The sequence below is a fragment of the Homalodisca vitripennis genome, chromosome 7 (genome assembly GCF_021130785.1).
Source record: "Homalodisca vitripennis isolate AUS2020 chromosome 7, UT_GWSS_2.1, whole genome shotgun sequence".
In the NCBI taxonomy this organism is placed as follows: Eukaryota; Metazoa; Arthropoda; class Insecta; order Hemiptera; family Cicadellidae; genus Homalodisca; species Homalodisca vitripennis.
This window is the reverse complement of record NC_060213.1, coordinates 109487087-109498510: the sequence shown is the minus strand read 5'-3', so window position 1 is coordinate 109498510 and position 11424 is coordinate 109487087. Positions and strand designations below refer to the sequence as shown.

Genomic DNA, 11424 nt, shown 5'->3' with positions numbered 1-11424 from the left:
ATACGTTTTTCCGGACATTTTATTTGCAGTTAAATATTCAATTAATAATAAATATAGAAAACCGCGTAATCAGATATTTACGTCATACGTCTAAACATAACGGGAAAGCTATGAACGTATCTCAATTTTACACAAAAACAACTTTGTCATTATGTCCTTATTGTTTTCTTCCTGTACACCAAGGGGCATCGAAAAATAATTTACCTTACAAATTAAGCAATCGTGTGCCTGAGGATGTACATGATAGCCTGAGGTATTAATTTAAATACAGGATCAAATTTAACTAAACACGAAGACTGGCAAACAATAATAACGCTATAATGAAATTTGTAGCAACGTGTACTCCATCGGACGAACGAGGCACTTTACAAAATCCGGGTGTGTCTTCTGGGACGTACTAAAATAGGGTTGAAAACCCGTAAATTAATGAAATTTCTAAACAGGAAAGCCACTGGTAATGATGAGCTAACTTTCTGGGTACATGGTGATCGGATGTCACCTTTTGTGGGACAGCCCGTCGATAATAATTTAAAAATCTTTAATGACAGTTGCACATCACTTTAAAGATGTAGTTAATTTGAAAACAATTCTGTAAACCAGTTTTGAAACGGTTGATCCAGTCAGAATACATTTTTGGTTAAGGTATAAAAACGTTATGTTGCATTTTACATAGGAAATAACTAATACATACTGCACCTGTTAAAAGTTGAAGGGAATACTTTTTGAGAACTAAATTCAGAGTAGATGTTCAAAATCTTCCCATCCGATCGTTTGGAAATGTGGTAACTGATTATAAAATCCGGCTACTGCATTTTGAATGTATTCTTGTAGATTAACTGGAGCTTCTTGTGCTATCCTATGTCTGAGTTCAATCTGATCTGTAGGACGAGTTTGATAAACTAGTCTTTGAGGTAACCTCAAAATCAGTTAAATGAGTTAGATCAGGGAAGCGATCTGGCCACCGGTGTCAGAATATTTTGTCTCATTATTGTCTCACTGGAACGTCATAGTGTGGCGGTGCTCTGTCTTGTTGAAAATAAATTTTTGAAATTCAGCATCTGGACTAGTTTGTAGAACAGGAACTATCTCATTATGGAGCATATCTTGATAGTTGTGGGCATTTAAATTTATATCCATAAAAAATGATCATATAATAGAATTACGTATTATACCTGCCTAAACGTTAAATTTTTGGGGATTTTGTGTATGATACTCACACATCAATTATGGGTTAAAATTAGCCTAATACCAGCAGTTATGCAAGTTATAACGGATAGTCTACATAAAGGTTGACTCATCTGAGAATACAATATCGCCCAACAGCCTTGCCTTTGGACAATTCTATTCATAATAATTTTAAAGAATTCCATACAACGATAAAAATGGTCTTCGCTCGGCTGTTCCAATACGGTAACACGGTAAGCTTTGGAACCAGACTCCTTAAAAACTTTGCGAACGGATTCAGGAATTTTCTATGACATTGTGATGTAGATCTAACTTATTCCTTTGGATTTCCAAATGGATTTCCTTTTGTATTTTGGATTTGGAAATGATGTAGATCTGACTGATTCTTTTGGATTTCAAGTTAAAGAATGAAGAATGTGTAATGAGCCGTCTTCTCTGTCCCAATAGTTGTCGTCCAGGTATGACAAGATCCTTAACACTACCAGTTTCTGAAAGCGGACAACTGTGTACTGTGCTGTGAAAATAGGATTCCTATCAGGAAAAGTATTATTGAATAAATCTTTAACTTCTACATACGATCTTATATGACCACTCAGCAGCGCATCATCAAAAGGTTATTTCTTTCAGGCTCACTAAGCGACATAACTGAATATAAAAAAACTTCTCTGCTAAACAATCAACAACTACTATAGCTTGAGTGCAACTTATAAAGAGAGATAATAGGAGATGAAAGGACATTGTGGGGAAGTCCAGTGGATGAGAAACCCCAACAGGGCAACTTCTTAACAGTTTACTTCTTTTAGCAGCAGGTATTTCTGAATACCATTGCCAGAAGGCCGGATGGAAAGTTACATTAAAATTAGTTCACTGAAATAAACATTCACTTCAATTTGTAACTAGTGCAGAATTAGTTATTTTTACCTGCAATGTACCTGTATTAAACATTCTAAAAACTGTAAGTAGCAATTCCTTTTCCGCATTTTTGTCAGTTACACTATTCTTTTAAAACGATGTAAAACTCAACATAGGCTGTCATTAAAGATTATCTTAGTACCCCCGACGGGCAGTCTACCAAAAATGACATTCGATGTATACATAAAAGTAGCTTATTATTACCTGTAACGGAAAGGAAACTATATCATACGTATAATAGTTTTACTTTTTTTAAAAATCAATCCTTTACGCAATGGAGTGTACAATATTTTTGTTAGCCATCTTTAGCTAACACAAACAACCTGGATGGTTTGGTCACTAGAGAGCATGCAACGCATAATTGTACGTGTGAAAAGCATGGTGTGCTCAAATCCATGCCACAAACAGTCATTGCAAATGGCAATTTAATTGGAAAGTGAACACTTTTAAATTGAATTGACACATCAGTGGGTATAATATGGATCCGTGGTAGTAATATAAGTTCACCTTGGAGTTTTCCATTTAAAATGTCAGCTTCGGCGAAGTTTTTCATTATTTTTTAATATCTAATCACACCGTTGCACAACCGTAGGGGGTTTTAATCACGAGGCAACATAACGGGGATCCGAATTCCACCTACAAATTATGTTGTGGCGTGTCTAGTAAATCTGATGAGTTTAAAACTCTGCTAAATAATTAACAGCTTCGGTATCATCACAAACTGTATCAATCGACCTGTATGTCACCAAGTCTCCAGGCTACAACTGATGTATCTTGAGAACCAATTCGTTGACGACCACATTTTTTGCTCCTAAAATTGCTCTTTCTTATAGCACTTTCACATATAACATTATTAGAGAGTAAAGAGTAATTGTAACCAAAATAAAAGAATCTGTGGTGACAGTTCTAATATGTTGTAAGGTACGACAAAAAATCAAGTTCATTTTACAAACACACAATAATTCAAGTAACGTTTAATAAATAATGAAAATTAATTAGTTATTCTTTGTTTGAAGGTTATTTTTGACGATGGAAGGATTTTGAAGGAAACAGGATTTTCCGGACATTTGCCATCGTTCAATGTAACAATGTGTTACTGATTTCTTCATTGCCATCGTTCACTGAACGATGGCAAATGTGCGGAAAAAATCCTACTTAGTGATGTTACATACTCGTATTTAAATATTTAATTATGTAAGATTTAAAATGTTTAATAGCCTGAGGTTTCTTGCAAAGAACAAAACATAAACAGAGGCATAATACACCTATATATAATTTATTATAAAGTGGTATAACATTCAACCGGTAAGTTCAACCAAAAATTTATTTTAAAGACAAATATACATAATAAATTAACACCTTCAAAAGTGTTTGGATATTTATTATACGGAACTGTTTCTAAGTTGTAGTTTACAATATTCAGGCGCTTTAAACACTTTTAAATTCTACATTTATTTGGTAGACCACCCTTATCACTTAGGTGTATGAAAAATAGATAAGAACCTATTCCTAAAAGTGTACATATAAAATTTCATAAAAATTAGTTGAGCCGTATCGGAGGAGTATGGCAACTAACACTGTGACACAAAATTTTAATACACATATATATCGAAAAATTAAATTAAAAAATGTTCTTAAGTGGGAGAAACCTCTCTTTACCTCAAAATTAAAAAAGTGGATGTTAAGAAGAGCTCAGCTTTTTATCTACACAAACTGGGATACATTCTTAACATTAATGCAAATAATATTTTTTACATTATGTGGTTGTTTTATGTATTATAAGGAATTAAATACAGTTTTTCTTAAAAAGAGGCGTTTCATTAATTCAGAATTTTCTCGTAAACAAACATTTGCGGCCCGATGTGTATTGGACAAATAACTTTTGTATGCACATCCTATATCAAACCAGAAATTCGCACTTTTATCGTAGTCATCCTGTGTGTGTGTGTGTGTGTGTTTGTTTGTGGCTGTGTGTGTGTGTGTGTGTGTGTGTGTGTGTGGTGTGTGTGTGTGTGTGTGTGTGTGTGTGTGTGTGTGTGTGTGTGTGTGTGTGTGTGTGTGTGTGTGTGTGGTGTGTGTGTGTGTGTGTGTGTGTGTGTGTGTGTGTGTGTGTGATATTATCTACTTATATGGATATACGTAGCAATAATCAAATATAAATGAATCACGTTCACACCGTCCTGAGAAGGATGTCATTGAAATTATGAATATTCCAAAAAAATAATATTATGAAATTTTACTAAAATTTTAGTTCTGATTCAATTTGAAAATATATTAAAGATATGGACACTTATGATTACATGACCATATGATAATGGTAAGCAGTATAAGTAACGAACTTCATTTATACACCGAGGGATTTTTCTATAAGACTGTTTTTTAGTAACTTATATTACAATAGGGCAAATTATGTGTACCATTTATCATAATACGATAATATTCTAATGATTTGATGTTAGCTAAATTCACGATTTTCTACTCAAAATAAAATACTGGTTGTAAGGAAAGAATATGGAGTTTTATTCAGTTATAAAATCTAGGTATGCAATTAAACTACAACGTGAGGATAGTTTAAACGGAGACAGTGCTTCCAGTATCTGTTGAGCATCCACAAGCATATCCACACCCGTAATTTCCGCATCCGCATCCTCCACATACTCCACATCCTCCGCATCCTCCACATCCTCCACATCCTCCACATCCTCCACATCCTCCACATCCTCCACATCCTCCGTATCCGTATCCTAAGCAACTTCCGCATCCGTATCCATTACATCCACATGAGTTATATCCGTAACTAGGCAGTCCTCCCAACCAATAACTAGGATCGGGGTTAGGTGCAGCATTTGGTCCACTTTGAGCGAAACGCTGCTGGGCAGTGGGCGCGGGCTTGGGACCACTGCTCGGGCCTACTGCGGTGGGAAAAACTGGAGCTGGAGCGGGCTGGGAATAGGGATTAGGCTGGGCACTCGCGTAGGGATTGGGATTAGGTTGGGCATTCGCGTAGGGATAGGGATTAGGTTGGGCACTTGGGTATCCCGCAGGCTGCGCACTCGCGTAGGGAGCAGGCTGGGCTGCAGCTCCTGGCTGCGCAGCAGGATATGGAGCGGGTGCTGCTGCAACATACGTGCAGACTGCCAGGAGTCCTGTACAAATTAAAAAAAAAAACAAATGACATATTAGGGTTTAATAAGCTTTCAAAACACATGATTATGTTGCTAGTACCTTAACATTTAGGGTTACCATATGATTATTGAATTATTGAACATGAAATTCTTAAAAAAAAAAATTTAACTTATCATTTTTTGTGTTGAAGATCCATATCATAACAACCAACCAGTGATGTAGGCATTGAAATAAATAGTATATTAAAATACAAATATTGTTGAAATATTGTTGTATGTATTGATATGTTACATGATAAAAAGCAAAAGTATATACGAATATATTTTCATACATTTAACCATGAAATGGAATTAATTTTACTAAAATTACAACAAACTACAATAATGGTAGCAAACTATCACAGATTTTGATAAAATTTTTAAGTAATTACATAGTAATATCTGAGAATTCTACAAAATTATACATTATTTGAAACAATAATACACACATTATTAGACTACAACCATTAAAAATGTTTCAGCATTGGCTATAGAAAATCTCCCATTCAGTTTCGTTCTTTATTAGTTTGGTACTTATTGACAATATTCTAGGATATTTCCAAGCACAAATAACTGAGGTTTATACTTTTAATTAAACTTTGTATGTAATAAACCTTGCGGTTCGTTCGGAAGTGGTAAGTAGATTTTGTGATAACTAAAATAATATTATTGTTGTTTAGTTCAATTTAAATGTACTGAATAACTCAAAAACCATTCGCATATGTAAATTTGTATAAAAACATTTATTAGGAAACATTATAGGAATTCTTAGCAGTTTTACTTTGTTTTCTATAAATACATAAACAACGTAGTTAAAGTTAAAAAGAGTTTCAACTCCCGCCATAATGGAAGGACATCGCGTACTGACAAACTTAAGTAGCAGATCCATTTTTCTATGATTTTTTACATACTTTTCTCGAAGGGTTTTTGAGATACATTGAGTACATATTATAAATCGTATATGAATAAATAAATAATATATAAACTGTCACGAATTCTACCTACTTCATCCGACTGCGCCGGAAAAAAACTATTTCTTTACTTAATTCTCTTACGAGATCCTACTTCTACATCGTTGCCCTATTTATGAATAACTCTAGATAATTTTAGTTTTTTCTGCTGGTGGATAGATTGAATTTATCTTGACTAAGAAATTTCTTTGCAAAGCTTGTTTTCTAATCGCATGTTTACAACGCCTTTTCCTAAAAGTTATGTAGGTCATCAATAATACTGTATTTGTTCTGGAATTTCAGGAGCAAAAACTTTAAATTGCATTTTTGATGCTAATTTTTCAACTCAACGTCCACACTATTACTGTGTATTAAATAGATCACACCTCAACGAATTACACCCTTATTATATTCACAACGGATTACGGAACACTCATTTAAGGGATATCAGAATTACACCGAAGTCAGATTTATTTTTAAAATATTATTATATAGTGTTAAAGGTTCTAGTTGTATATATATATATATATATATATATATATATATTATTACTCCATTCTTTGATCAGTTAAATATGGTTAAGTTCCTTTGCAAATAGTTTCCACGACTATAAGGTTTTGGGCATTTATTTGCATTAAAATTGTGGTTTTTCTTAACGTAAAACCTCAAAGTTTTGTTTTACAACGTACAAAAATATATAAATATTTCATTCGGACAGATTTTTGTATTACAAAAGTTAATTCATATATACTAATTTACTTTAAATTATTCTAAACTATTTCTCCATAATAATAATAATAATAACACTTCAGTATTTGCTTGTAGTTTCTATTTTACTCTTCTAATTTTATAAAAAATCACATTTTCTATCACGTTCTGTACTTCGTATATAACTTTTAAAATGACGGTTCTTTTTACTAAAGTAAGAATTTTGTCAGCCCATATTAAAAGATAAGCCTGTAAGTAAAAGTTTAAAAGAATTGTAATACACATAAATATGAATCAGAGGATTAATGTATACTAATTACAAGTTAAGACAAGGATGAACTGCTAAACTATATGTTCACTAATATGTGGTATCCACTACAGAAATATATTGCCTTTCAAAATGATAGCAAAAAATATACAATAAAAAATTAATTCTTTCTGTTCTTTATAGAAATATTGTCTAATATTCAAAAACCGCAAAAAGATAGTAAATAAGTTCATAACTTACCTATGAATGAATTCATGCTGGTATGAGTATCAGGTTTTCTACTGACTTCAGAGCCAGAGGTGCAGCTTTTATCTAGTTGGATAGTTCTCCACGTGAATTTAAAATCAAGATTACTATCATTCTGTGTAAATTAAATATGTTTATATCTCGCTCAGTCGCTATCATAATATGTCCAACATATTGTATGAATCACTCAACTACCTAGTTTAAATATTTATTTGCAAACTCATTATCTTTAGAGAGAAATATTATTATTAGATAGTTGAGTTTGTGTTATAACGTTAACAGGAACTCAGGTTTACTGGCTTAAGTAGAATTAATTACTAAATTGTAGACTATACCTTATACTGGGTAAAGTGTATTGTGTGTTACTATACACTGAACCTCAAACCCTAGAAAAATTTAATTTTGGTTATGAAGTTTGCTTATTACTCGCTTTCCTGAGTGCTGTTTTTAAAATGACACATTTCATTTTATTTTCACTTCTTGAATTGGAAATTTTCTTCTATAGAACAAAAAGGTGAAGAAGCTTCACAACACTTGCATTCCTTCCAGCATATGGATAGTAGGTAATTATATAGAATGGGTCAGTCTCGTGCCAAGATTCCCTCCTTAACCCACTTTGATTAATTTCCGGTGTTATTTCAGCAATTCCATTTTAGCAGTGGGAGGGCATTTTCTGGCCTCTACAGACAAATCATTGACAAAAAAGGTATTAGGCTTTAGGAAGATCTATGCATTAGAGAGAACCCTAATATAACCACTATCTGCGAAAAATGTGGACTTTTTTCCCCTTTATCTAAATATATCGACATTTGCTACTTATCATGTACTGATACTGGATATCGAATGGCTTTCCTATTTTTAAAGTAAAACATCGGTTTTATATTACCTAAATAAATCAAAATTTGCAACTTATAATGTACTGATCCTGGAAATCGATTGGCCAGCCCCTATTTAACGTCAACATCGGTTATTGCTATACCCTTTGTAGGTTCTACTGAAAGGTATAAGACAACCAGAAGTGAACCCTCCTGGTGAAAAAGTTTACAATTTCACTTGAAAGGCCGTGCCTGTAAGAATTTTGATATCGAAGATTATGTATTATTTTACTATAATTTATATTTATGTGATCATTTACATCTTAATATATAAAACATGGATACTCGATTAAAATTTCGAGGTCCAGCGCCCGCGAACTCATTTAAACTATATTAGTGAACCTGATAATTATACAGAAACCACTTATACAATAACACTATATAATAGTTACTGGAGTACCTTCTGTAATAGCCCTCCTCACATAATTTGTTCATATGCATAGAATTCATGTTCATAGAATTAAGTGTAGGCCTGCTAACGCCTGTTTAAAAAGCCACAATTCAGACTAAATCTTCAGCCTCAGATTAGTTGTAGAAGTCACGCCTGGATCTACCAATGCTTCTTCTGCCCCTTTGATATTGACCACCCGTCATATCCGGTTCAGTTTTAATCATAGATCTGTCACTTTGTCTTCGATTTTCCTTTAAATGCAGACAGCACTGTGCTTGCTACTTGCCAAGTTGATATTTTTCCAATTTTTCACCATCCACCGTGATAATTGACTCATAGATCACATTTTGACAGCCCATCACTTTTTATTTCATGCACTCTTAGAGTGACATCATCACTAGTAAAGTTTAAGGTGGTGCAATCGATTTCGTTTTTTTTTGTTCATATTCCAATAAATAACTACCCTTATTGCAAAAAAGCAGAAAACGTTTTTTCTTGACTTCTTACAAAAATACACGAATTTAATTAAGGTATTTTTTTTAATCAACTTCAAAAAAGGGTTATATCAAAGTTTAAAAACATATCTATTCAATGTCTCAATGTCTGAGGGTGTTTTACGTGATGAAGGAAAAGTCAATAAAGACATTTCATTACAAAATTGTCTACCAAGTTTGTCTACAAAAATAGCTCAAAATCTGTCATGAGTATTTCTAAAGCGCATGTATTTTTCTAAGTTTTTTAAAACCATGTTCAGCTTAGGCACATATTCATTTGATTCCTATGGAATTTATTTTCAATTTTTTAAAAAGTTTTATTGTCAGACCTGAACGAAATACTTACGTAACTTCTCTTGCTTTAAAAGGCGGATTCGAACATTCTCTGACTCCTGTGAACACACTCTGGCTTATTTTGTGATCTAAGCAGGGCATTACACGCGGTCGACCACCAAATCCGTGTTAGCAAGGTTGAAAGGTATGGAATCGAGGAGTTCCATTGAAATGGATTTATTGTTATTTCATTGGGAAAGTTCAGTGCCTCCAAAGCTCAAAAACTAAAACACTCATTTACCGGAATCCTTTAGAGTCAAGACAGGAGTATCTCAGGCTCAGCGCTGAACCTCTTTTAGTCCTTATTTATGTAAACGATCTTCTTGATTTCCTTACCAACGAACGTAATAAGCTTTTCTGCAATTTGTTCCTTATGACAGAAGGTATTTATTTGATTTCCAATCCCTGTAATTATTAAGACCATATGGACACTCAACTTTTTTAATTTCTCTCCTAAACTACACAAACTATTCTTCTGCACTTTTGCATTTTACAACGGAGCCCTTTGCATTAATTTCTTGGGTGTCAACTTAGATTGCAGTCTTATATGAGACTCCCACATAAATTATCTTATAAACAAGCTTAATTCGGTAATTTATGTCTGCAGTACCTATCTTTATTTGTCTCCCAGGAAATAATAATCATTAATAATTGCAGAGTGTTTTATTCTAAAATTATCTTTTATATTTTGGTTTAATATTATGTAATTCTATTCATCAGTCCATTATAAATCAAAATATATTTCAATCATTTTAATTCGTGTAAAGAACCACTTTGCCGGAAGAGGTAACTACAGTCAACAAGAGGACTTCGGAGGGATCCATATGTGATGCAACCGGTCCAATCGCTTTTTCTAAACGTTTTATATATGATTCTTATGGTTATAAAACGTTGATATTCTTCTGGTTATTTTAGGCAATTGTACTAGATTTTATTGACTGATATGTATTGACGTACACAAAACTTAATTTTTATCTGTGTAAATAAAGATTACATTCAAATTCAATTCAATACATGATTGTTAAGGCTTTTAGACAAGAGGGAGATACCTCCTTTGCAAATCTTAAATTGCAAAGTCGCATGTCTGACATACACACACCCATATATTATATAAACATATTTTATGCATACAGATTAATCATAATATTAAATTTAAATCCACGTGGAGAACCTTCTAACTTGATGACAGCTGCAATTCTCACACTGGATGTCATTTGTAACCATAGACTGGCATGAAAATTGTATCACTTCTCGATAAGTTACACACTCTTTATTTGAATACTTTAAAAAGTGGTCATATATATTTTTTCTACAATAAAACTTTTTGATTTACTGACAATGCCATAGTTTTGAAAGTAAGTTGTGGAATACAATAACACTATTTTTAGTCCCTACTTTTGATAAAATATATTTGTTTGAAAGGAAAATGCTCATTTCTCCATTGCCGATGTATTAAAATAAATCCAAAACAAGAACAATCCATGATGCTCACGAAACAAAATTTCAAATAAGAACCAATATAATTTAGTAAATAATAAACCTTGGCCTTTCCAAAGTTATCCGTTACTGTTTTTGATCTAATGAAATACTAACTTTAATTTTAACTTGGTTTTAAAATTTTATCTCCTTGTATTTTAAAATGACGTGAGTTTTTATTTAAGTCCAAAATGGTTTGTATTATTATTGTAACCACTTTAATTTCAGTTGTGGGTCGTATTATGTTATTATTTAAAACGAAAGCATTAATACAAATAAAAAGTTTCCTCTGTGAGTGTCTGTTTTTAAATAAATAAATATATTATTATTTGTTAGCTTGCCAAAATATAAAAAAACTTCCAAGAAAAAAATTTTTTCCGAACAATGTTATAGAATAAATTTATTTTCGGAAATAATTGCCA

At 32.7% G+C, this 11424-nt stretch overlaps 1 protein-coding gene across 4 annotated transcripts; it reads right to left on the bottom strand.

Annotated features, from left to right (window-relative positions):
* Positions 1-4596: 4596 nt before the first annotated feature.
* On the bottom strand, positions 4597-7582 carry LOC124366198 (translation initiation factor IF-2-like). 4 transcript variants are annotated; one of them, XM_046822563.1, is made up of 3 exons: positions 7428-7582; positions 4795-5243; positions 4597-4740 (listed from the first exon to the last, which is right to left on the bottom strand). In XM_046822563.1, the coding sequence occupies exons 1-3, from the start codon at positions 7441-7443 to the stop codon at positions 4669-4671; spliced, it is 537 nt and encodes a 178-aa protein (XP_046678519.1). In that variant the 5' UTR covers positions 7444-7582; the 3' UTR covers positions 4597-4668. The 4 variants fall into 4 exon arrangements, with proteins under 4 accessions (XP_046678519.1, XP_046678517.1, XP_046678518.1 ...); XM_046822561.1 differs by having other exon boundaries at positions 4597-4763; positions 4800-5243; XM_046822562.1 differs by having other exon boundaries at positions 4597-4763; positions 4818-5243.
* Positions 7583-11424: the final 3842 nt, after the last annotated feature.